Source organism: Macrobrachium nipponense, chromosome 37 (genome assembly GCF_015104395.2).
Source record: "Macrobrachium nipponense isolate FS-2020 chromosome 37, ASM1510439v2, whole genome shotgun sequence".
Lineage (NCBI taxonomy): Eukaryota > Metazoa > Arthropoda > Malacostraca > Decapoda > Palaemonidae > Macrobrachium > Macrobrachium nipponense.
In genome coordinates, this window is record NC_061097.1 from 34,410,958 (window position 1) to 34,435,889 (window position 24,932).

The 24,932-nt window shown below is 42.4% G+C and overlaps 2 protein-coding genes across 14 annotated transcripts in view; one reads left to right on the plus strand and one right to left on the minus strand.

The window, feature by feature from the left end:
* LOC135209102 (4-hydroxyphenylpyruvate dioxygenase-like) overlaps positions 1–3,884 on the plus strand; it is a 52,312-nt gene extending 48,428 nt beyond the window's left edge. For all 3 annotated transcript variants that reach the window (XM_064241715.1, XM_064241713.1, XM_064241714.1), the window contains exons 2-6: positions 231–1,098; positions 1,869–2,035; positions 2,409–2,560; positions 2,749–2,879; positions 3,473–3,884. In XM_064241715.1, the coding sequence (XP_064097785.1) occupies positions 239–1,098; positions 1,869–2,035; positions 2,409–2,560; positions 2,749–2,879; positions 3,473–3,620 (1,458 nt within the window). In that variant the 5' untranslated portion in view covers positions 231–238 and the 3' untranslated portion in view covers positions 3,621–3,884. The remainder of the gene's footprint in view (positions 1–230; positions 1,099–1,868; positions 2,036–2,408; positions 2,561–2,748; positions 2,880–3,472) is intronic.
* Positions 3,885–5,012: 1,128 nt separating this feature from the next.
* Positions 5,013–24,932, minus strand: part of LOC135209105 (WAS/WASL-interacting protein family member 3-like) — a 52,214-nt gene continuing 32,294 nt past the window's right edge. For 3 of the 11 annotated variants that reach the window (XM_064241727.1, XM_064241722.1, XM_064241724.1), the window contains 2 exons: positions 22,910–22,966; positions 5,013–7,637 (listed from right to left, as the gene is read on the minus strand). In XM_064241727.1, coding sequence (XP_064097797.1) covers positions 7,441–7,637; positions 22,910–22,966 — 254 coding nt within the window. In that variant the 3' untranslated portion in view covers positions 5,013–7,440. Of the gene's footprint in view, positions 7,638–8,987; positions 9,083–10,441; positions 10,568–22,909; positions 22,967–24,932 lie in introns of those variants that run through there. The other 8 variants (XM_064241723.1, XM_064241725.1, XR_010313294.1 and 5 more) reach the window with 7 other exon arrangements.

Genomic DNA, 24,932 nt, shown 5'->3' on the forward strand with positions numbered 1-24,932 from the left:
ACTGACATATATCGATTTTACATTGATTTTATAACCGAACTCTGTTTCATGACATAAGGATGTTTCATGACCATAAGGATATATTTGACTACCAACATCGACGTAAGTCTATTGTATAACTAACAACAGTGTCTATTTTATAACCAACAGAAATCCCCAGTTAATGAAGTATCTGTTGGTAACCAACATCGGCCTATTCAAAACCAGCTTCTTTCTCTCTTCCTTCCCAGCTTCCGCCATGAGTTGCTCCGTCCTCCACCACGTGGAGGTATGCGTCAAGGACGAGAAGATCGTCAACCTCCTCTGCAGGGGCTTCGGCTTCGCCCCCTTCGCCTACCGCCTCACCCCGGGGGCGTCCAAACTGGCCCTCCGGAGCGGCGACTCCATCTTCGTCGCCGTGAAGCGAAGAAAGCTCGACCCTAATAATTGCGAATCAATCAGTCACGGACTCCTGGTCGATAAGGATGATGAAGGACATAACAACGAGGACGACGAGTGTCCCCCGGACGAAGGAGGGGAACACTGGACCGTCTTCTGCTGCGAGGGGGAGTCGGGCCACGCCGTGGATTCGGTCTTCAACGTGGCCTTGGTGGTCAAGGACGTGGATGCCGTGACCCAGAGGGTTCGGTCTAGGGGAGGGCAGGTGCTCAGAGAGCCCACCGATCTTCCTGCCAGGAGTAGGAGCAGGGGGAGGGGGAGTAGGAGGAAGGGGGAGTCAGGTCACGTCAGGTACTCCATAGTGAGGTCATGCTGCGGGAACGTCGTTCACACGCTGATCGACAAGTCGAATTATGGCGGGTTTTTCCTGCCGGGGTTCGAGCCCATTGGTCATCACCAGGGGGCGAAGAAGCCCAACAGTGTTCTAGACCGTGTCATAAGTGACTTTACTAGACCGAATTCTCTTTCCTCTTCTTCGTCTTCCTCAGCAGAATATACGAATCTATGGAACCTCGAAAATCAATCTATAAATCAATCATCTTCGCTGCCTCTCTCGACCCACATCGATCACGTGACCTACGTTTGCGAAATTGGCCAGTCCAAAGAGTTGCTTGCTTGGTACGAATTCTGCTTTGGGATGAAGCGGTTTTTAACTAATAGGTGGGTTATTATTAGTATCATTATTATTACTATTGTGGGAAAGGAATCTGTTTTTAACGGTAAAATGTCATTGACACTGGCTCTGTCACTAACACCAATTAGAGGTTATACATAGACCTTTGAAGTTTACAGAATTATTTTATGCTAAAATATAAAAATATAAATTAAATTCCTTCTTTTGTGGGAAACATTTCACAACTCAAGATACTACGGAACTGGTATTTTGGAATGAACCAACAACATTTAACGAATGAAAATTCTTGAATTTTAAACTAATCGCTGTTACGTTATTTTTTTTAACTAATCACTATAATGGAGTTACGTTCTCAAAATAATTTGGAATGTATTTAAGACTTCTGTTCAAGAGTTGAAATATTAGTTTCTAACTGAACCACATTTGAAAGGCTTAATATCGATATATTTTTTTATGTAAGCCTTATACAAGGTTTTAACTAATCAAATTAATGAGTTTGAATGTGAATAGATAATAGGATAGCGAGTTCCTCTTCGATGTGTTTTTTTATTGACTATATCTGCCGACTTTTTTTTTTCATTATAACCCCACTCTTTTCATGAAGAATAATGGTATAATTTGTGTACAGTAACTTATGTATACAATATCCAAGCTTTATTTTTTTTTTTATCATAATTCCTAATGGCCACATTTGCAAAGTAAAAAAAAGGAAAAAACAAACTAAGCCATATGATGAAATAAACAGGCAAGTATTACAATCAACAACAACAACAAACAACCTTCTAATTCCACACAGAAAAGAGAGTGAGGAAGAAGGCTTCGTTCTATCTGACAATATAGGTCTACGCCTGAAGGTGATGGAGTACTGGAAATGCGCGGAAACAGGACTCGCGTCTCCTCAGGAAGGAAACGAGGACGACTCGTCCCTTAAACTGGTCATTGCAGAACCCTTGCCGGAAGTTAGTAAGTAGAGAATAAAATATAAAAACTAGGCCGAAGTTTCTGGTACATGGCGACTAAACTTGTTTTTTTCCCTCTCTCCATCCGCCTGTGGTGGTCGCGCATGGTAACTCTGCGTCCCAGGCTTTATTAAATACTTATGCTATGTGTAAGTATTAGGTAAATAAAAGGATATCTTGGTGTACATTTGCAACTAAAAAGTGTTTTAATAATTTACTACATGCGAATTACACCGTTAATATTCGAAATAGGATATTATTTAAAGCCCGGGACGCAGTGTTACCATGCGCAAACACCCCAGGTGGACGGACAGATGAAAAAAAAAAAACTGTATAGTTAAATACATTATTTTAATTAAATATATTCTATTTTCCAGGCAACAGCCACGTCGACAAATTCCTAAAATCTCACGGCGGGCCAGGAGTGCAACACATAGGCCTACACACGCCCACCATGGTGACCACAGTCGACTTCATGGCCAGGAATGGAGTGGTCTTTAGAAAGGCTCCTCCGACTTATTACGAAGAGGTATTTTCCAGACTTGTTTAGTCATGTCGGATCAAATTAGATTATATATGGCTATGATTCGGACACATTTTGACCAAACTTTTGGAAAAAATGAAGAAGAAAGTATGAAAAAGACTCACATGAAGAATTTAGACATCTAAATGGAAGGAGTTAAGAGGAACATGATATTTATTCAGTTCTCTTTTCAGGGGATAAAATTGGACGAAATTATAGCAGCAGGTCACTCGGATGAGCTCAAGCTGTTCCAAGACCTGGGGATCCTTCTAGACACTGAGGCCGATGTCTTCACAGAAGAGGAACTGGACAAGGATAAAAAGAGGTAACTTTTTCCTGCATTTTTTTTTTTTCTTTTTTTGAGGGGGTTGGCAGAGGGTGAAATAATGTATAATATGTCAATGATAATATCATACAGTTCCATCGAGGATTCGCACGCCTTTTCCTCAGTTCTTAATCACTTGCTTTGCACATGCGACTAGCCCCTAGTTGGACGAGTGGGTTATGTGCCCGCCTGCCGATTTGGTAGTCCGAGTTCACTTCCCCGCTCTGCCAACAAGGAACCAGAGGAATTCATTCCTGGCGATGAGAAATTAATTTCTCATATATAATGGGGTTCAAAATCCACAGTAAGCTGTAGGTCCCGTTGCTCAGTAACCAATTTTGTTTTTGTTTGTATGGTGTTTATACATTGCATGGAACCAGTGGTTATTCAGCAATTAGTTCCTAGCCATATCAAAATATCTAATCTTTCGGGCCAGCCCTAGGAGAGCTGATTAACAGCTCAGTGGTTGCGTTAAACTGAGATATACTTAACTTTTGCACATGCAACTTGCTCAAAACTTCTTTTAAATCTGACTCTCATCCTCTTTGAAAGAAAGAAAAAAATTTTTTTTCTAACTAACGGCAACTTCTCAGCTACCTGCTCCAAGTCTTCACGGGACCTGTGTTTGACGAGGACACTTTCTTCCTCGAAGTCATACAGCGACGGGGCGCCAGGGGCTTTGGCGCAGGGAACATCACAGCTCTGGCCAGGTCTATAATGTTGCACAATCAGAGACAGTAAGTTCCACTGACTGAAAAAGTCTTTAGGCCTATACAATATAGATGCCTATTTCCAGATGTAAGGGTACAACTATATACGGAGAATTCAAATATGCACATGTTGACCGAGCTTAGTCATTTCATATTTTGTTTGTGTTGTATATATTTTATGGTAGCAGCATACTGAATGATAAGTGTGTAGTACAATTGCTAATTCTTAAGCTTAAAGAAAAATATTTGTAACTAAAGCTACAAGCCTTTATTTGATTACAAAAAGAAAAAATAATTTGTATTTTCATTATCCTAACCATGTGTAGTATTCTGTAGATGTTAATAAGATTCATATTTTTTAAACTTTTGGTAACTTGAATTTTGACTTCTACTGATCATCATTTCAGTGCAATGTGGGGCATTACTTCCCCTTTCATTCCTTTTAACTGTACCTCCTTTCATATTCTTTCTTCCACCTTACTGTCCATCTGCTCGTAACAATTGATTCATAGTGCAACTGCAAGGTTTTCTTCCTGTTACACCTTTCGAATTGGAGCAGAATTGTTTCAAATTTTCCTTATTTTTCATTCTCAGTTTCATTTCAATAGTTTTAAATTCAACATGAAAAATTGAAGGTCCGAGCATCGAGGGTTGTCACCATACCAAGTACATGAGGCCTACCTTCTCAAGTTTAGGCAAGGAAGGAATCTCTCCCCCCAAAAAGGGTCCTACCCCTAATAAGAGTCTGGGAATACCAAGTGAGTGAAAAGTTCTGTACAGCACATTTGAAAAAAGTTGGATTTTTTTTTAAAGAAAGGGAAGCCAATTTTCTACTGTTAAGTACATCCAAGTTTGTTCTTTCTTAGCACACATTAGGATAAAGAACTGGCTTTGCATATACCGAGCCTTTACTTGTTTTCTCTTCTAAGACCTCGTGATCCATATCTTTTACAGCCTTAAGGCTTCAAGTATAAGTTCCCCTAAGTGTGAAACATATTTGCCCTTGATTTTTTTCTGCAATTATATCATCTTATGAACACAATAACCAGCTTGTAATGTATTTCAATTTTTCTTTATCATTCTAGCTAACTAAAATTTCATATGAAATTTCAACTGAAAGACTTATGTGCACACATTGGTCATGCTAATACTTGGATAAACTGACAGAACATATTGTAATGAACAGAGATAAAGGGATTCCAGCACTAATAGTCAAACTGCTTAAATGCTGTCAACCACATTAACAATTAAGGGATGACATTGTAACGGCACAGTCATTTGACATATCAAAATTACAATATAACATGAAATATCTACTTGAACATGACACAATTATACATAGTGTGGTGTAATTCACTGCACCAGCTTGGTTGAAATCTTTAAAATTCTCCTACTCTGTAAGGTCTAAATAAAAAACAACGCATCAGCTCCTTTGTTAATATTTACTCCATGGAATTTATGAATGATGTACAATACAACAATTGACCCTAACTTTCATTATTCCACTTGCCTTTACAGCTTGAAAGAGTCAGTTGTCTAGCAAGCTAGATCGTTTACCTAAGAGGTGATTTTTACCTTTTTACAATAACAATTGCTTCCAGCATCTCATAATATAAATTAACTACAACGGTATAACTTGTAATAAATTATTTATGCACAAGTTGATACACAATAAATAATGGAAAGTTCTAATAGCTAGATTTAAGTGTTTAAGAATTTCTTGATGAAGAAACAATTTCTCCTTTATAGCCATTTTATAAATCAACGTACAATTCATTTAACATAGCGAACAATCAATATATATGTGACGTACACACTTTGTCCGGAACACTGCCGCAGGGCGTAAAGTCAAATTTCTCTGTGAAAATACATTAACCAAAGTAATGAGGACTAGTGCATATAAAACAAAAAACTTCTAATATCCAAAAAAACCTGTGTAGGCAGTCAGGAACACACGATGATAAACACTCCAATCATAGGTGCTGTGGGGGGGGGGAAGGGGTGGGCCTCTGCTTGCTAGGCAAGAAAGGCACTCTAGTGCACCTTGAACAATGTGTAAAAATAGTTATGGACGGCCAGTACAGATACATGCAACCAGTCTAATTCCTTTAGTTAGACTTGATATTCCCCTAACATTTATACAATACTATATATATATATGTGTGATTTAGTTTTTTAAGAAGACTAATCATGAGCATGGCATTTCTAGGAAGGTATGATATGCTATCCAAATCACATACTGTAGTTCATGAGAAAAGTGTCCGCGAGTGATTTTCATGACAAACAAATCAAGCTAAACGTAAAACTAACATATCCAATTCTAGACACAGTTGGGATCCAAAACAGGAATGTGATACAAGACCCTCTCTCAACCAAATTGGCTTCTAGCTTAAGGACAGATGAATGGTGAAGTCTATAAATGGATTTTGTAAATGAAGTAACTGAAATAAAGCATTTGATAACTATTATACAAAAGAACCAAGCATCTTAAATATTATGACAATCTTTGGAATCTGAGAAGGCATTAGGTATATATATATATTTATATATTTATATTTATATAGAAATATTAAAGATAATACTACCTGCCTCTGTTATCACCGAAGGCAAAACATAAAAGCAATATCAACATAGTTAACTACATTTCCTTTTCAATCACAACTCCATGGCACAAATTACATAAGGAAAACAATAATCTGGCATCGACAAGCTCTGATAAATCAGACTTAAACTGATTACCTAGCGTTACAAGCTCTAACAACTTTGCCAAAGAATATCCAATTGTAAGCACCCCTAACATGATCAATATGAATGGGAAAGTGATGACTAATACACTGTTATGCTGATATGGGTAAGAAGGTTTTTAAAAAGTCAAAATTAATATGGGAGCAAGCCATCGTAAAAAAAAAAAAATAAAAATAGTTCTCACCCTTTATGAATTTCTCCCCATCAGAGACAGGGACAAGATCCAAAATTGCTTCTCTCTTTTTTTTCATTTTTACTAAGAAATGAGCAGATTCTCTAAATAAACATCAACAATATTTACAAAAGTGAACAGGAGTTACCTGATCCTTGGCACTCGGTAAAGCTTTTGGAAGTAGTGGTTTTGCATTTTGCTATGTTTAAAGGATGATATCCCATATGTACACCATATGAATATCACAAAAAGGGCACAGACTCATCTATTTCCTTAAAATATTGCACGTACCTAGCAATAAAATAATTTGTTCATACCTCTTCACTTACTCCCTGAAGATTCAAAACCTCATTCACTTCATTTACAGTATCACATTAATCACAAAGGTCAGTATTGACATGGAAATCTAGGGAGAAACTGTACAGAAAGGCACTTGGCTCCTCAGTTCTCTCGTACCACGTGAGTAGTGCCACATGAAAAGAGTCCTTTTTCTCTTTCGTTCTCAGTTTTGGAACATCAATGACAACTCTGGCATGTCATCATGACTTTCAACTTTTCCCGAGTGGAAACCAAATAAAACAGATCATCTCGGTATGTCACAGTAAGCGCACTCCTGCATCGTACGAGTCCGTGCAAATCTTTGTCGCTGCTGCTGCTGTTGCTGTGTCCATTCATGATCTGTGCTATTGGTTTGCCGAGAAACAGCCTTGAAAAACCAAAACAACTTTTCAAATCAGCGGCAATAAACTTTTTCACGGAAGAGTTTAAAAAGCACAAGTTCTTCTCAGATAATCATTCAAACATAGGCGAATCAAGTACATAGCAATTATAATCAGTGAAACAAATTTCCAAACTACAAAAAGAATAGACTGACATACGAACAAGTTCCACTTTACTAGACAATGGCACACCACGCTGACGAGGAAAGCAATCCCTAGCAGTGGGAGGCTTCAGTGCCGTACATCTTCTCACCTACTTGCAGGTGAATGGGGGCATGGGGAGGAGGAGGAGGCGGAGAGGTGTGTGTCGAGAAACGATGTAAAGACGAATTAGAGGCGGTTAGGTTTATACTACTAGGGGGATGAGGGCCAGGAGGGGGAGGAGGTGCACGACGCTGACTTGCTGGTTTAGCTGCAAAGAAACAAAATGGATTTTAGACATCACGACAAAGACAAACATCTGTGGAAAGAGAATGAACATTGAGGGCACATACAGTCAACTTACATGATACTGGTAAACAATAACTAATAGGCGTTGTAATGCTAATGTAATCAACAGTGAACTTAATTTCTTAACACATCTAAACAGGAATAGTAAGCTGTGCGAGACAACCCTTTCTTCCACCAAAATCAAAAAGATATTAGATATCAGCATCTTTCTGAGAATCATCTGTTCCTTACAAAAAACAATACATTTACTATTGTGTTCAGGACAAGACAACACACAGTTTTTAGGATTTCTCCACTTTGAACCAAGAATTGGAAATATTCTGCATTTAACTTACACTAACTGAGTTACCAAATACACAATGTAAATAGAAAAGCTCACAAAACACAGGTCATTTAACTGGTTTCCTTTCAAGAAAAGCTGGGACAGTGTCAGTGGTACCATAAGGAGACAACTCTTACACTGAAGTGGTACTGTACTTGGCACATTTTCCTTCAGAACCATAAATAAATAAAGTTATGTTCAGGACACTTACTACAACACAGCACAAACAAATGAGTGCGGCAAAAGAGAACATAACCTGATATTAGTATGCTTATTTAGTAGTCTACAATTCTCTTAAAATCAGCTCGCTGCAATGTCCATGGTGTCCTTGAACAAAACATCACACGAAGCCAACACACGGTTGCTGGTAAAAATGCACAGTGTCCCCATCACTTATTAGTCTTTGCTCAATACCCCATTTTGAAATGCTTTTATGTAATGTAAAACTAATTTTGAGATTGCAGTAAAAAAATGACTTTTCCATATGTTCTGGTAAGCAGTACGGCTAAACATGAAAAGACAAATATCTGGGTGCATCACTTTTTGATGATTATTCCTAAAAGACGTGTGAATACCAATTTACCGAGGTGGCATTAATTCAGCGTATGATATATAATTGTATAATTGTAATAACCACAATACACTCTTCAGTTCACCAATTCTTCATGCATTTTGGATACTACTTCTTTCACTATCAAAGCTTTAGATCCATATCAAGACTGTAAAGTAATTCTTGCATTTGTATATAAGGCTTTGTAGTGATGGGCATATCCAAAGTGTGAAGAATTTGAGACGTCAAGAGGGCATTAAGGTTATTACAATTATGTATTGTCTGGTAAAAAGTGTACGTACAATGTTTTCAAGCTAAGTTCAGAAACAGTGTATGGAAGCTGCTTTACTGTGTAGCATTAGCAGTGTGGTTATGTCTAAGACAGGAGAAGCTTTAGCCAAGAGTTTGTATAGTTCAAAACAAAATTTGAAGTTCCTTGCCATGATGGTTTTGCATTTGCACTGAAGTGGTGGCATCAAGATCCTAATTTGCACTGGAATGAACAGTGATATGTCCAGAATCTACAGGCAGCACTCTGAGGATGGAAAGTCTTCCGAATGATTAAACATCAAGTTGACCTGACCAAAATTAAATTTCAAGGCAGTAAAGGTACGAGGTAGGGAAAGCCAAAATTAAATTTCAAGGCCGTACATAAATGTAGGAGGTAAGGAAAGGGAATAAAGAGGAAAAGTAAGGGTAGGGGGCGAGATAAAAGAATAAATAAAACAGAACAGAACAGAAATGGGACTGGAACAAGAGCCATAATGAAAAGGACCTTCGGTAAAATCGTGTTTTAAAATCTTTTGGTGTAGTAGTGGTCTAATTAGCTTTAAATTAAAACGCTGTGTGCCTGTGGAATGGTCAAGCCTTAGACAGGAATGAAAACTTCTCAGGCACTTTAGAAGTTATGGTCTTTACGAACGGTAGAGATCTACCAGCAGCAGTGGGTACACCAAACTGTGCGCTTTGAAAGGAGACCTGATATTTCATGCACATAGTGATAACTGACTGAACGGTTATCTTGGAATACATATTTTGATGAATTTTCTGGTAATCACCACCTTAACAATACAGGCAGTCCCCGGGTTACGACGGTCTCGGCTTACGACGTTCCGAGGTTACGACGCTTTTCAATTATATTCATCAGACATTATTTCCAGGGTTACGACGCCTACAACGCTCATCTGGCAGATGAAATATGACACCAAAAATGCAAAATAATCAATATTTGAAGGTTTTTTTGATGAAAAATGCCATTAGGATGCAGTTTACATAGTTTTCAATGCACCCAAAGCATTAAAAGTATGGTTTTCTTAGGATTTTTGACGACGTTCCGGCTTAAGACGCATCTCAAGAATGGAACCCCCGTCGTAACCCGGGGACTGCCTGTACTATACTGCATATTTCTGAAGCCTGAAGAGAAAACAGAGGCGTATACTGTGGTGCAGATTCAAGAAGCCTGTAACATGACTACATTCTGATAATCCATAACTTACTTTCCTACATTCAGTTGAAAAATAACATGAAATTTTACCCACATAAAACTAGGAAGCCCAATGCTACATAAGACAGTTGAGTAACAAGGGTCACACAACACCAAGATGACAACATATTGAAGTCTAAGTGACACAGAGTAAATTTGAAATGTTAAGCGAACAGTGCAACCAAGTGACTGGGTGTACACTGCTGTGAGGTATAGGAACAACGCAGTACAGTTAGAAAACGGCAGCAAAGTATAGCATTTATTATGTTAAGACAATAAAATGCAATTAAACAGACTGACTGCTGTTGCATGTGTTTCTGTTGCCAGCATAATACCATAGAGTGCAGTGGTAAGCAACAAACTAAATCACAAGAAGTACTAACCCTTCCTTTTACAGGCCTGACGTTAACACTACAAACCTTACACGAACCTCTGGCAGTCTTCTTTCTCGTCAAGCGTTGGGAATAATTGGAGGTCTTCGTAGTACACTTGACTACAGGACTACATAGCGTGTGATGGTTAATCAAAGGTACAGTACTGGGATGAATCAGACAAGCAGAGAGAGATTTTAAAATCTATGCTCATAATACAGTACCTCATTTCCAGATTTTCTCTGGGCTAAAAGAATTATGAGACATTCCTGTATATGGATATATGTACTGGATAGCACAGTAACATGCTACAAATTTACTGTGCACCCAATAGTAAGTTTTCATGTATCTTGTGTGGGGGTACGCATTCAGGCAGCCATACACCAAAGTCCAAGAGGCACAGATATACTTTTTCCACTTCAGTGAACATACACCAAACATACCTGAACATATTGTTAAACCACAAAACACATTTTTATACGCGTTATGGTAATTTGTTAAACCACAAAACACATTTTTATACGCGTTATGGTAATTAGGTATATATTAAAAAAAAAAAAAAAAAAAAAAAAAAATAAAAAAATAAAAAAAAGTGTACATCATATGTACCGAGAACATGCCTTACCATCATTTTACAGTACTTTAACCAAATACTGTATCATGCATAATGAATTGTTCAGTTTAAAATTTTTTTCCTAACTATAAACAAGCCTTTTACCCCTTTTCTCAAAATTTTGACCATATATCTTAGTGAGATACTAAAAAACACCTAAGAGAAACCCCATAAATCCCTTATCATAAACATAATAGAACGAATGTGATGAATTTTCTGAAGCTCTGGTTTTCAAGTACAAATCTCCCCCAAGACTTCAATTACATTTGCTGCAAAATGGCTTGATGAAATTTGAATGTCCTCCCAACTAAAACTTACAAAACAAAGTTATCTTTTAACAAACTTTTCCTGTAAAATCACATGGGCTTTACCTGCCTACCTATAGCAATGAAGAGATAAGAATTTATGCTCTGTCTTGAGAGGTAATAACTTGCCATGAACTAGGTTTTGTATAAAAATTTAGCTGGCAATTTTATCATGACAAGAATTACAGATGGAACCCAATAGCAATTATTACCAGTTGTCCATGGGAGAAAATTCTCCGCTTAAAAGGACAACAAACCAAACGGCAAACTGTTCTGAATCATCTTCCTTGATTACTATCAAAGAAAAACCTGCCATTAGATAAATAAGATAAAAACAACCCCATCCAGCTAGAACTCTCTACTTAGGCTAGCCTGAGGGATTTTATTCACAGAATAAGATTAACTTGATTCTATCTAATGAATTACTACTTTAAAACTATAATCATCATTTAGGAAGATTTTTTTTTTCCAACCCTTGTAATAAACTGTCATTGGATACTTGGGCATTTCAACATAATTTACTATTAATGTATGGTATTTGCCACAGGAATTATAACTGATTATGAGGTATGACCATTATATGGATGTGTGTAAAATTGGAGAGCCTAATTTTCAAACTGGATAATACAACTTGCACATTTCTTTCCATTTATTTTAGTGACCACTAAAACGCTATTCTGGATATCATTTGCTTCCTTGTAACCTACCATTTATATATGGATAACTGTTTACAGTCCATGAATTTTCTGACTATTTTATCTGCATGGAGAGCAGTCATTCAGTGCTTCTAAGACACTTTAGAATCACTATAGTAAATTACAAAAATGTGGGAAGGTATATGATTATGTTAAATAACCTTAACAGCATCAACCTACGATTGCAGACAAATAAATTCTGTTGTGGAAAACAAAGGCTATACTGGGCAGTGAGAATTTAATTTTCTCAAAGGAGTTATTGCACCAAATCCAACATCAGTAGAAGATTTGGACAAATCTTCATTTATTTCATGGTGCGCACTTCGTTGTCATTTTTTTAATGTATGCTTCTTATGATTGGCTAAATATTCTTTGAGACTTTAAATATAACATTGAACTATGTATTTTCATGAACTACTACCTGAGGTCGTAACATTAGGATTTACTAGCGCCAAGCTGGAAACCGGTAGAATTAAAATTACACTTGTGAGGAATCCAGGGAACTATGGCAATCTATACCAGGTCACGGGGCATGTATACCCAGAATGCCCACGGCTACCTGTGACCCATCAGTTATATTTCTAACCCAGTTTAGACTGCTAGAGGGTGGTTCGAGGTGGGCCTTTAACTGTAAGACCTCAGGTTTGTTAGTTATGAAAAATACAAATTAGTTACAAATTTGGTATTTGTTCATACACGAAACAAACCTTTGTCTTAACATTAGGATAGACTTACTATTGGAGGGAGGTAAGTCTCTACAACTGACTGGAAGTTTGCACCTTATCCATTCCGAATATATAGGGAAATTCTAGAGAATGGACAATGAACCTAGGACCAAAGATATAAGCGGATCTATTGGTTTTCCTCCCCAATGGGTGTAGATACCATTCTACTGTTTACTCTTGTCCCTTGCGACTGGATCCACCTTCACCCCCTCCTGTCTTTATATCAGCATGTTCTTGATTTGTGACAGAGCATTTTCCTATAGTTTTGCCTCGGCATTTTTTTATTTATTCATTTTTAATAATGCATATTCAGCTCTGCTGATTTTTTAAAATGTACCACTTGAAATTATAAGGTTTTGTCGTGAGGACAAATCACTTACTAGAAACATAAAAGGTGGTTTTCAGGGGAGTTTAACTGCCAAGAGAAAATGACAATTTGTCGAAAATTGCATTTTTCCTAACTATACAAACCTGAGGTCCTTTAACAATAGGAAGGTAACTAGCGGCAGCTGGGACGGTCGTAAGCTTCGAACAAGGGGAGAACGGTAGTTAACTGCTTGTCCGATCGTGCGCGCGGTGAAGAATCACTTTTGCTTTAGGCCCATGCAAAAAGTTGCAGAGTGAGGGGTGGTATGAGGTGGGGACTATATGTAAAGGACCTCATTTGTTTGTATAGTTAGGAAAAATGCAATTTCGACAAATTGTCATTTGTTCCGATACGTAATACAAACCCTCGGTCCTTTAACAATAGGAGACTCACTTCTTGGTGGGTGGAATCTGAGTCTTTTTGGTGAACAGACTGGTTGTTCGTCCAACCTTGGAATGCCTCCCTGGTCGTAAGAGCAAGGGAGGGATCCAAACCTCTGTCCGATTGATCGGGGTGTGCACCGCAGGATCAATGGTCAGACCTCTGAGCCAAGTACTAAGAGAGAGGCAAGCGTATCTCTTCGTACCAGCAAGTAAGAACTTGCTCCATTACATGAGCCAACATAAAGTTATGGGTTTGTCTCAAGTAGGCATCCACTCCTTCCCCCTTGTTGGAGGGAGTGGAGGATATTTGCTTCTATCCCTAACTAAAAGGGATAGATTGGGGCTCGGGTCGAGTAGCTTACCTGCATCGAAATTCCTTTCCAGCATGGTGACGACCGTGGACTCTGCCCACAGGTAGAGAGAGAGAAAGATGGAGAAGAGAAGCCAGTCGCACTCTCATTTAACCATTCATTCCTACAGTCACACCAGGAATCGATGCTGTTCTGCCTGCTCGGGTGCTGGGTAAGCTTACACAACGTGTTGAGCAGCCACCACAGGTCCCAAGGGAAAAAGTATCCAAGGACTTGTGGGCAATATCCCGAAGGTAGAAGGACGTGAGGTGTCTGGTTGGCCCAGACACCTGCCTTCAGGACCTGCGCCACGGAGAAGTTCTTACGGAACGCCAAAAGAGGGTCCAATACCTCTGACTTCGTGGGCTCTCGGTCGGAGCGTACGGATGTCGTCACTACCATCAGCCTCGTACGCCCTCCTGATCACCTCACGCAGCCAGAAAGAAAGTGTGTTCTTGGATCTTCTTTCTTGGTAACCCCAGTGCTAACGAAGAGGCGTCGACACTCAGACCTGAGGTGTCGAGTTTTCTTCAGATAGCGCCGTAGCGCCCTCCACAAGGAACAAAGCAGCATCTCATCCGTATCGTTCGTCGGTTGAAATCCATTAGGGAGGTGGGATCGTGAAAGACTCGAACCTGGTCGTCAGGGATCGACGGATTCTGAGTCTTGGCTACGAAGTTCGGGACGAAATCGAGCGTCACAGATCCCCAGCCCCTGGTATGTTTTAACATTGCAAGGACAGACCATGAAGTTCCCCTACTCTCTTCGCCGATGCCAGGGCCAGCAAGAAGAGGGTCTTGAGGGTCAGATCCCTGTCTGACGACTCTCGGAGTGGCTCGAATGGTCTTCGAGTTCAAACTCCTAAGGACGAGAGTCACATCCCACTCAGGGGCCTGAGTTCCCTGGGTGGGCAAGACCTTTCGAAGCTCCTCATTAGCAAGGAGATCTCGAACGAGTTCGAGATGTCCAGTCCCCTCAGTTTTTAGGACGAGCGCCAGTGCTGCTCTATATCCTTTAACTGTGGGTACTGAGAGGGAGCTTCTCTCGGCGAAGAAACACGAGGAAAATCCGCTACCTGCTGAAGAGTGGCTCTGAGAGGAGATAGGCCCCGTCTACGACACCAACCACAGAAGACGGCCCACTTCCCCTGGTACACAGCTGCAGAGGACTGTCGGACGTGTCCGATCCATCTCCGTTGCTGCGCTGCGAGAAAAGCCTCTCGTTCGCAAGAGATGGTGGATAACAGCCAGCCGTGAAGTTGTAGGACTGGACTGCCGGTGGTACCGCTCTCTACGTGTGGCTGGGCTAGAAGGTTGTGCCAGTGGGGCATCTCTCTCGGTTCTTCGCAAGAAGAGCCAGCAGGTCCGGATACCAAACGGCTTGAGGTCGTTTGGGAGCCACCAGGATCATCCTGAGATTGGGAGTGACCAGCGCTCGGCTGATCACTTTCCGAATCAGACAAAAGGGAGGAAAGGCGTAGACGAAGAGGTTGTCCCAGGGGTGTTGAAGAGGCGTCCTCTGCAGCTGCCCATGGGTCCGGCACGGCGAACAAAAAACTTGAAGTTTTTTGTTGTGCCGGGTGGCGAACAGGTCTATGACCGGACGCCCCACAGGTTTGAAGAGCCTTTCCGCCACTTCTGGGTGTAGGGACCACTCGTCCCTATCACCTGATCCGACGGCTGAGCTTGTCTGCTACTACATTCCTCTTGCCTGGAATGTAGCGTGCTGACAGCTCTATTGAGTGAGCCGTGGCCCACTCGTGCACCTGCACAGTCAACTGGTGTAGCGGGAGAGACACTAGGCCCCCCTGCTTGTTGACGTATGCCACTACTGTGTTGTCGCACATCAACACCACCGAGTGTCCCACCAAGCGGTCTTGGAACTCTTGGAGAGCGTAAAACGCCGCCTTGAGTTCTAGGACATTGATGTGAAGGTGCTTGTCGTGATGGTCCCACACACCTGCAGCCAGCAACTCCTCCAGGTGTGCGCCCCATCCCTCGGTCGATGCGTCTGAGAACAGCAGCATCTCGGGGGGGGGAGTGCGTAGAGGCACCCCTCTTAAGAGGTTCCTGTCGTCGAGCCACCAGGCTAGGTCCTGCCTCACCTTCTCCGTGATGGAACACGCGTAAGGTAAGGATCCTTTACCTGTGACCAACTCTCCCTTAGTCTCCACTGGAGAGACGCAGGTGAAGACGTCCGTGAGGAACTAACTTCTCGAGTGACGACAGGTGGCCGATCACGACTTGCCATTGCTGAGCTGCCTGTTCCTGCCGAGACAGGAACCGGCCGGCTGCCTCCCTGAATTTGCTGATCCTCAAGTCTGCGGGGCGGACTTGAGCTGCTACCGTATCGATCAGCATACCCAGGTACTTCATCTTCTGCTTGGGTTCGAGATCGACTTCTCGTAGTTTATCACGATCCCCAGATCGCGACAAAAACTTTAGAAGTCGATCCCTGTCCTGCAGCAACTGCGAGCGGGAGCTCGCCAGGACCAGCCAATCGTCGAGATACCTCGAAGACGTATCCCGTGCGAATGGTCCCAAGCAGACACCAGCGTGAACACTCTCGTGAACACCTGTGGGGCGGTTGATAAGACCGAAGCAAAGTGCCCTGAATTGGTATAACCGTCCCGTCGAAGATGAAGCGGAGGTACTTTCTGGAGGACTGATGGATGGGTATTTGAAAATACGCATCCTTCAGGTCCACTGAAAGCATGAAATCGTTCTCCCTGATGGAGTCGAGCACGGAACGTGCAGTCTCCATCTTGAACCGAGTCTGGCGAACAAATCGGTTCAGGGGAGAGAGATCTTATCACCGGGCGCCAGCCCCCCACCCCGATGCCTTCTCCACTAAGAAAAGGCGGCTGTAAAAGCCCGGTGACCGATCTACTACGACTTCTACAGCTCGTTTGGTCAGCATGGTCTTGATCTCCTGCCGAAGAGCGTCGTCCTTTGAGGATCCTAGACATATGTCTGAAGATGGACCGGGTTGGAGGTGAGGGTGGCAGAGATTCGAAGGGTAGTAGATATCCCTCCCGAAGGACGTCTACTATCCACGTCTCGGCACCGTAGCGCTGCCAAGTTGCCCAATGGCTCGCTAGGCACCCCCCTCCTTCCGGCAGCTGGTGAGGGGGAACGCCGACCCTAGCGTTTCCCACCTCGCTTCGACTTCTTCCAGCACCTCCTCGGGGAAAGGAGGGCTGGGAGGAGGGCTGGGTTCGTCCTCCTTTACCAGAGTGGAAGCAGGAAGAGTCGCCTCGGGGGGCTTCGATGGAGCAGCCTTCTTAGCAGCCGAGGAAAGCGCTAGCTAAACTCTTAGGCTTAGCCGCAGTTTTTTACGGGAGGGTTGCCCAGAAACCTTCGTAACTGCCTGGTGAACCAGACGGTCACTGTCATCAGTGCGCCGTCTTTCCACCGCAGCGTCCACCATCTCTCCGGGAAAGAGAGCGGAGGAACTCTTCATTGGTCCGTTACGGAGTCCATTTACCGCCTCACACCCGGCCCCCTTGGCTACTCGTGTAAGGACAGCGTCCCTACGACGGAGAACCAAGTTGCCCACAGGTTTGCCGTCTGATGGGCGAGGTAGGAGATGGCCCTACCTCCAGACTGGCACAGTCTCCTGAAGTCGGGGGTCGTCTTCGAGGGCAGAGCCCCCGGAGTCGGCCGCGACCTTGGATACTGTAGGGACCACAGATCCAACCAAGAGACTGCCTGGAAAGCCGCCATAGCGGTAGCTTCCAGACCCAGTGCCTCCTGCTGCGAGAACCACAAGTTCTCCGACAGGAGCTGCTGCAGGGACACACCTGGAGTTAGCCTAGCTAGCTCCGGGTTTAACCTGTTTGGGCGGTATTGGATCCACTGATGGCACGTAGAACTTCCGCTGTCGCTGCAGAGGAGGAGGAAGTAGCTTGGAAGACCGTCCTGACTTAAGTGAATCCTCTCGTCCTGAGACGAAATTCTCCACCTGGTCAAGGACTGAGTCTGCAAGCTCCGATCGCGGCAGTCCCACCGTCAATTTGGGTTCCCTCTTCGGGGCCCCAAAATGACTCGAGCCGGGACGTGGGCTCAGATGGTGGTAGCGGCGATCCTTCCCCCAGGTCGTTGTGCTGACGAATCAGCGCAATAACCTGGGGCAAAGTCCTCTGGATCTCGGGAGTTACAGCGTCCTGAGGAGTAGGACCGTCCAGTCCCTCCAACAGGAGCAGCTCTCGAGACCCTCCTCCTTCAGAAGGAGGAACAGCAACAGACCCCTGACGGTCGCCTCCAGCCACTTGCGCGTACGACTGGCTGGTCCTAAGACCATGCCTGGTGCGTGCGGCATCGTCGGGATCGTGAGCGGCGCACCTTCTCACGAGTCACTCCTAGCTACCTCGCTCTTCCCGGTGTAGCCCGAGGAAGTTGAAGGTAGAGGAGAGACAGACCTGACGCTCCCCCCCCGCTCGCTGGCAGGACCAGCGTACGTGGGGGCTGCAGCCGATCACCATCCCGCGGTGGGGATCGTTCTGCAGGCCTGGCCGTGCCGCTCACCTGTGGCGAGCGGCTCGACTGAGCACGTCGACCCCGGTCCCGTGCGTCAGACGAGCTGCTGCTGGCCACCGTCTCCGTCCGGTCCCTGTGGGAGCGGCGGTCAGGTGATCTGCAGAGCTCGCTTTCGCGGTGAGACCGGTGAGCGTCCTCACGGCACGTCAAACCGCTGGTACCAGCCGAAGCTGTTGCCGTTGGTCGAGGGGACCTCTTCCCAGCCTCAACCCGTGGCCGGTCAGAGACCGTCACGTCAACCCGAGGTACCGGCTGGTCGCTACAAGAGCGGCCGCTGGCCTGGCGGAGTCACCTGCGCGACTCTCGACAGTTTCTTTCTGCTCCGTGCCTCGGTCATGACGGTGAGCGAGCTCAGGCGTCTTGACTTTGGCTGCACGGTCGCCCGAAGGAGACCGTACACTCGGAACTTCTCGCGGACGAGAAGTCGAGCCGGTACCTGGCTTAGCAGCAGTGCTACCAAGACCAGGCGAGGATGTACCAGCAGTAGCCAGCACACCCTTGGTCCCCGTCGTCGTCGTCTTCTCAGAAGAGGAGACGGGCCCTGTTCCCGAGGGAACAGGAGGACCAGCAGAAGCACCCCCCGTCACACCGGAGTGAGACGGGCCCTTCGAAGGTCCCGCAGGAGCCTTCTTAGGGGGGGAGGAGGCAGCCTTCTTCTTCGGCTTGGAAGCCTTAGAAGTCGAAGGGGGAGAGGCGGCAACAGACGACGAAGACGACGATGAAGACGACGACGACACCTTCCTCTTCTTCGTCAGCTCTCTCAGGACGGACGTCAGGTCTTCCATCCACGGAAAAGTCGGGCCAATTGCCGAAGCAACACGCCCCAACTGATCCTGTCCGGAAAGACCTGAGTCCGGGGCAGCACCTCCATGACGAGACGCGACGTGGGCAGGGGCAGGCACGGCAGGAGCGGCAGGAACATCAACAGCAGGACCAGCACCATCAGGACCATCAACAGCAGGTGACCATCAACCAGCAGCAACATCAACATGAGCGTCACGCACCGCGCGCCTCGTAGGAGCGGCGCGAGCGGCTGGGCCAGCAACACTAGCTGCAGGTACGGCAGCATAGTCCGGCGTCACAGGCATCTCCAATTCAGCCAAATTCATCATCGGGACGGGCGGCAGGTCCAGGGGCGAACTTTTCGGACAGCGAAAGTCGGGGGTCGGCAGCACATAGAATCCAGGTGGAGGCGGCACGCCCCTCTTAGGTACGGCAGCAATCGGCTTTTGGATTGATGCAGTGGGAGTCACAGACGCAATGTGTTGCGTGTAAACCACATGAGGAGGGGCGGCGTACGCTGGGGTGGACACTGTATTCGTAGTCGTTGTGACTACACCATGAGTTACTACTGCCGACCCCGCCAGTCGTTGAATTAAGCCCTGGATACTGGGAGCGCCCTGCAGTCCCAACGACGCCCACACCTGTCCAAGGTCGTCACTCACAGAAGGCACACCTGAGGGAGGAACAGTCGGGTCAGTTAGAGGGGCACCCTCACGCCTGGGGGAGGACGAACCCCACCCAGAGCGGACGGAAGACCCCGAATACAATTGGACATCCGGGTATCGGGCGCCCTCCTCCACACTCGACGGATCGAGTGAGGAGAAGGACTCCGAAACCCCCCCCGCAGGGGAAGGCGCAAACCGTGGGGGCTGAGCTGGAGGTAGGAAGGATGACGAGGTATCCGTCACCAAAGGAGTCGCTGGAGAGCTTTCCGACGACTCCTTGGTCGATCTACGCCTCTTCCTACCCTCGTACAGCACCCACTGCGCCTCGGACCAATTCACACAAACATTACATGGTTCGGTTCGGGAACACTCGCGCCCCCGACACCGATAACATAATTCATGTGGATCTATATCAGGATAAGAGCGGAATCCGCCGCATTTACGCCCCTCCAGCCCGGGACACACTCTACGGGCAGCTGGTGGGCGCGGCGAAAGCTCTTCAAGATCCATAATTCAATTCACTTCACAATCAATGAAAATGAAAAAAAAAAAAAAAAAAGAGTACTTACAATTTCATTCAAAACCACAAACAAACCAGTCAGAAGAAATTGTAAACATCCAAAGCACACGACGAAATAGCGGGCAGAGCGATGACAAGCACGTCCTGTCACACCACGGCCGAAAGCAAAAGTGATTCTTCACCGCCCGGGCGCGCGCACGATCGGACAAGCAGTTAACTACCGTTCTCCCCTTGTTCGAAGCTTACGACCGTCCCAGCTGCCGCTAGTTACCTTCCTATTGTTAAAGGACCGAGGGTTTGTATTACGTATCGGAACAAAAATAAATTTAAGAAGCATTAATGCTTTCTTGATATGCGAGTTAGGGGTTTGGTTGACTAAACCTGCTATTCAGTGCAAAGTTCACTCACATGCCTAATGGATTTCCTGATAAATACATTATTACATGCTTAGTACATCAATAGACCACAGAATATGGAACTACCAAGTTGGTGGTTCCCCAGACTGGTTAACATTTGAGAATGTTATCTGTCAAACATATTTGCCAAAAATATACACATAGCTGTTATAATTCAAAATTTGAAAATAAGTAACAGGTAAAAGATGAAATTGTGGACTGGTACACAGTAAAAAGGTTAAATGACTCTCAATGTACAATGTAAATAAAAGGAACTGAAAAGGATCACTATGTAGTGTGCATGAACAATTTCTTTTTTCTTTTTTATAGAGATCAATATTTCTTGAGTTTTTTTTTTATTAATATGCATACACTTATATTCAGCCGGTCACAGAAAAATGGTGTACGTCAGGAAATGTACAATAAATGCACACTGCAAGAACTTTCAGAGCTGGTTAAGAATTACCACATGAACTTTCTCCCAAGTCTACGTAATAGTTTTGTGCCCCTGGAGGAGAAAAAAATTAAAAACCTCATCTACTGACAACTTACTTCTTTAAATAACTCTCACTCTTCTACACTGATACATTTTAATAATTTTCACTTTTGCAGTTCCGATAGCGAACAAATGTTACCACCTACCAAAAAACAAACTGGAAATATTCTTCAAAATAAAATGAAATTTTCCTTAATTATTCCCCAATATGAAATTCCTTTAATTTACTGTCGATTCCTTCAGAACTTTCTTTCATAAGGATACTTTGACAAATCAGGACAGTCTGTATTGTACTATTTGCAATGCTAGCTAGCACTGTGCTAAAAGGTATATATATTTTCTGGAAATAATTTTTTCTTGGCTGAATACAAAAACAAGCATGACTTCACGGCTAAAACCAACATCAAAAACAAAAATAAATTTGACCAAACTTGACAAGAATAGTTCAAGCCCTCAAGAAAATAGATTAATGGGCTAGTAGATGCTGAAAAACCCTTTCGTATCATCTACATTGTGCCTGATCAAAGACGCAAATATGAAGTTTGCTGTATTAGTTCTACCAATTATCCCTATTCAAAATATACACAACTTTTTTAATGCTTGCAAAGGTGAGACTCCTTGTTTATATCTTTTACCCAAGACATTACATTGCGAGTTGATATCATGAGCTGGTCACAACTGACGAAAATGAATTTGAATAAAATATTTTCATCTTATCTCCCGAAATTCTTTCAAGTGTCTTCCTTGAATTCAGACGTGTACAAAGATTTCTTTCCCTAGAAATTCTGTCATTTTCTTAAAAGTCTGTATCCTGTATTCAGGGCCAAGTCTGTAAGTACTTATATGCTACTGAATAAAATGCATAAATCAAAAACATGACTTAAAAAAAACTTAGATTTTGTTCAAAATGCACAAAGTCAGCCCAGTGTTAGATAGTTGTAAAATAGATTTTTCATTCCTTTAAGTTATTTTAAGAAGTTGTACCTCAATGTTGTTAACCGACTATCCATACAGAATATCTGGAATGTTAACATTGAGACATCCCCAAACCTGAATAAATTAGATCGTTAAATATATGTGGTCAATGTACAAGCAAACATTATTTCAGGAGACTAGTTTCCATAATGCATTAGTGCTCATGACATCAGAATTAAAGTAAAACTTATAAATCTAGTCAACACTACTTAGTTAAAATCAGACAACTCTACAAACAATAGATGTATTAGTAAATAGCCAGGCACTTCAAAAACCTTTAGATGAAATGGCATGCAAGGGCATTTTTCTCTCCATCACACTAAATATATTCTTAAAAGTAAAATCTGTTGCCAAAGATTTGGCATCGAAGGATTAGTTTTCAGACAAGTCTTCCAACTCCTAGAAAATTCACCCAAAACCAGTCCTACCTAATCTGATTTCAACCACTACAATCACATGTCAATTTCCAACACCTAGCAAAACCAGCAGGTATCCTCAAAACTGCTATTTTTCAAAGTTTTCATGTACGTACTGTAATTTCAAAAAACACCAACCAGTTTCAAGCATAAATATTCTCAGTTCAAGAGAAGCAGGCAAGCAAACTACCAGTCAATTATAGACAGGTTATATATATATATAAAAAAAATCAAGGAAGGGTTTCTAGCAAATCAATCCACCCCATGCAACTAGTATCTTGCCTTCTGATGCACCACTATGCAGCTGAATATAAGAACTATGAAGGTAGAAAGGAATATCTGAAAAAAGGATGAATCATTTTTGTATAAGGTATTTATTTCAAGTTATATATGAAAAAATAATCAAAATTGGATTACCATTACTGTACAAATGAACATTTTTACCGATAGAAAAAGATAAAATTGATACAGTTCTTAGAATTCCATTATGTTCAATAGAGTTACCTAACCAATGTAGTGCAAAAGAAGAGCTCAGCTCAACTGATTAACATCCATTTGAAAATGTACTCAGAACACTCCCATGACTTTCAGCCTTATTATTCACGAATTCTCTTACGCAATGAAATGAAGGCTCTCTGTGGCATGCCAAATTTTCTGCATGATTATCGTTTGCCTAAAATGAGAGGATAATAGGCATTTACCGAGCCAAAGAGATTTAACATATTTACTTAAAACTTTCAATTAAAACTAACAATACAAGAGGCCAAACATCTAAAATAATTCACAAAAAAACATTACACATCAAACATGTCGCTATGATCTGCACAAAAATGTTTGCACAAAAAAAAAGGAGGCAACAGTTCCTTCATTTCATTTTTTCTCTAATTTACTGCTGAATTTCATAATTTGAGAAGTCATGAAGGAAATATGATAACTGGCGTGTTCAAAAGGTTTCTAAATTATTCTACAAACACGGTTTTGGTATTTAGTGATATGTTTCATAACCTTTCAAAAATCCAGACAAATCTTTAAACTTCTCAAACTGAGTTTTATTCAAGTACAAAAGTCCTATCAAATTCTAAGTCTCCATTGCTTTACAAAGGCACCAAAACATGACATTATGTACAGTAAAAAAAAACTCAATGTAGAGTTCAATGTCTCACTCATGAAGCTTCTGTGCTTCTTGGACTCAATTAATTCCAAAACTTCATGACAAGAGTACTCACAAGGCAAAGAGACCTTCCAAGATTATCCTTTCATACTAAGTATAATACAGAAGTGTGTGAAAAGGCCTGGGAATTCTCTTACTGCAGAACACAGCATTGCGGTGAGCCCATCTCACCCTACTTTCCTATCTTTGGATTGGCCCCATAAAGAGAAAACAGCCCCTAATTCCATCCTTTTTCAATGGAAAAAAAATTAGCAACTAAGTCTACATTATGAAAAATGTTCAAGATCCTACACTAGAATTCTTTACATAGGATTACTGAGGATCCCTTTACAGTAACATCACTAACTGTAACAAGACATCTGCAGCTAACATTATTTAATACATTATGAACCTGGGTACCTATGTATATATCATAGCATATGTATAGTTGCTACTGACCTGTATGGCTAACAGACATCTTACAACAAATCTTCAATGGTCTAATTAAAGACAGTATTCTAGACAGTCTTTCAATAGAATATACTTACTGATTAAAATCTTGAACAATAATAAAAACACAATTTAGATGAACCTATCAGACTGTACATTATATCCAAAAAGAATATGGCGTATATATTGAAACTTAAAAAAAAATTTTACCTGCAAAACTCTTTGCACAAAGATTGGATAACAAAAGTGATTTTTTTCAGGGAGTAATTTCAGAATTCTACAACAAAATATTGCTTGACAAAACTCAACAACCTTACTAAGTCTTTCATCCAAGAAAAAATGGCTAACCTATATACATTTAACAACAAACAACTTTTATTTAACACTGATAACAGTACATCTACGTCTATGTAATACTTCTAGCTTTTCTTTCAGTCAAATCTGGAGTATCCCTAAAGCAGCATTTATGCCATCAAATAACCAACACTCGGAACAACCTTCTCAAAGCATACAAAATACAACAAAAATTAAGTCCTCTCTACTAATATCAATCATAAACTCTTAACCTACAAAGGGCTGTTTTATGGGGCTATTTCAAAAGGAGGGGGGCTAACTCTTGAAAGCTTCATAGCAACTAAGTGACCCAAAGGAGTGACTAGCTTGGAAAGGGTATTGTATCTTATTTCATATCATAATAGATTCATG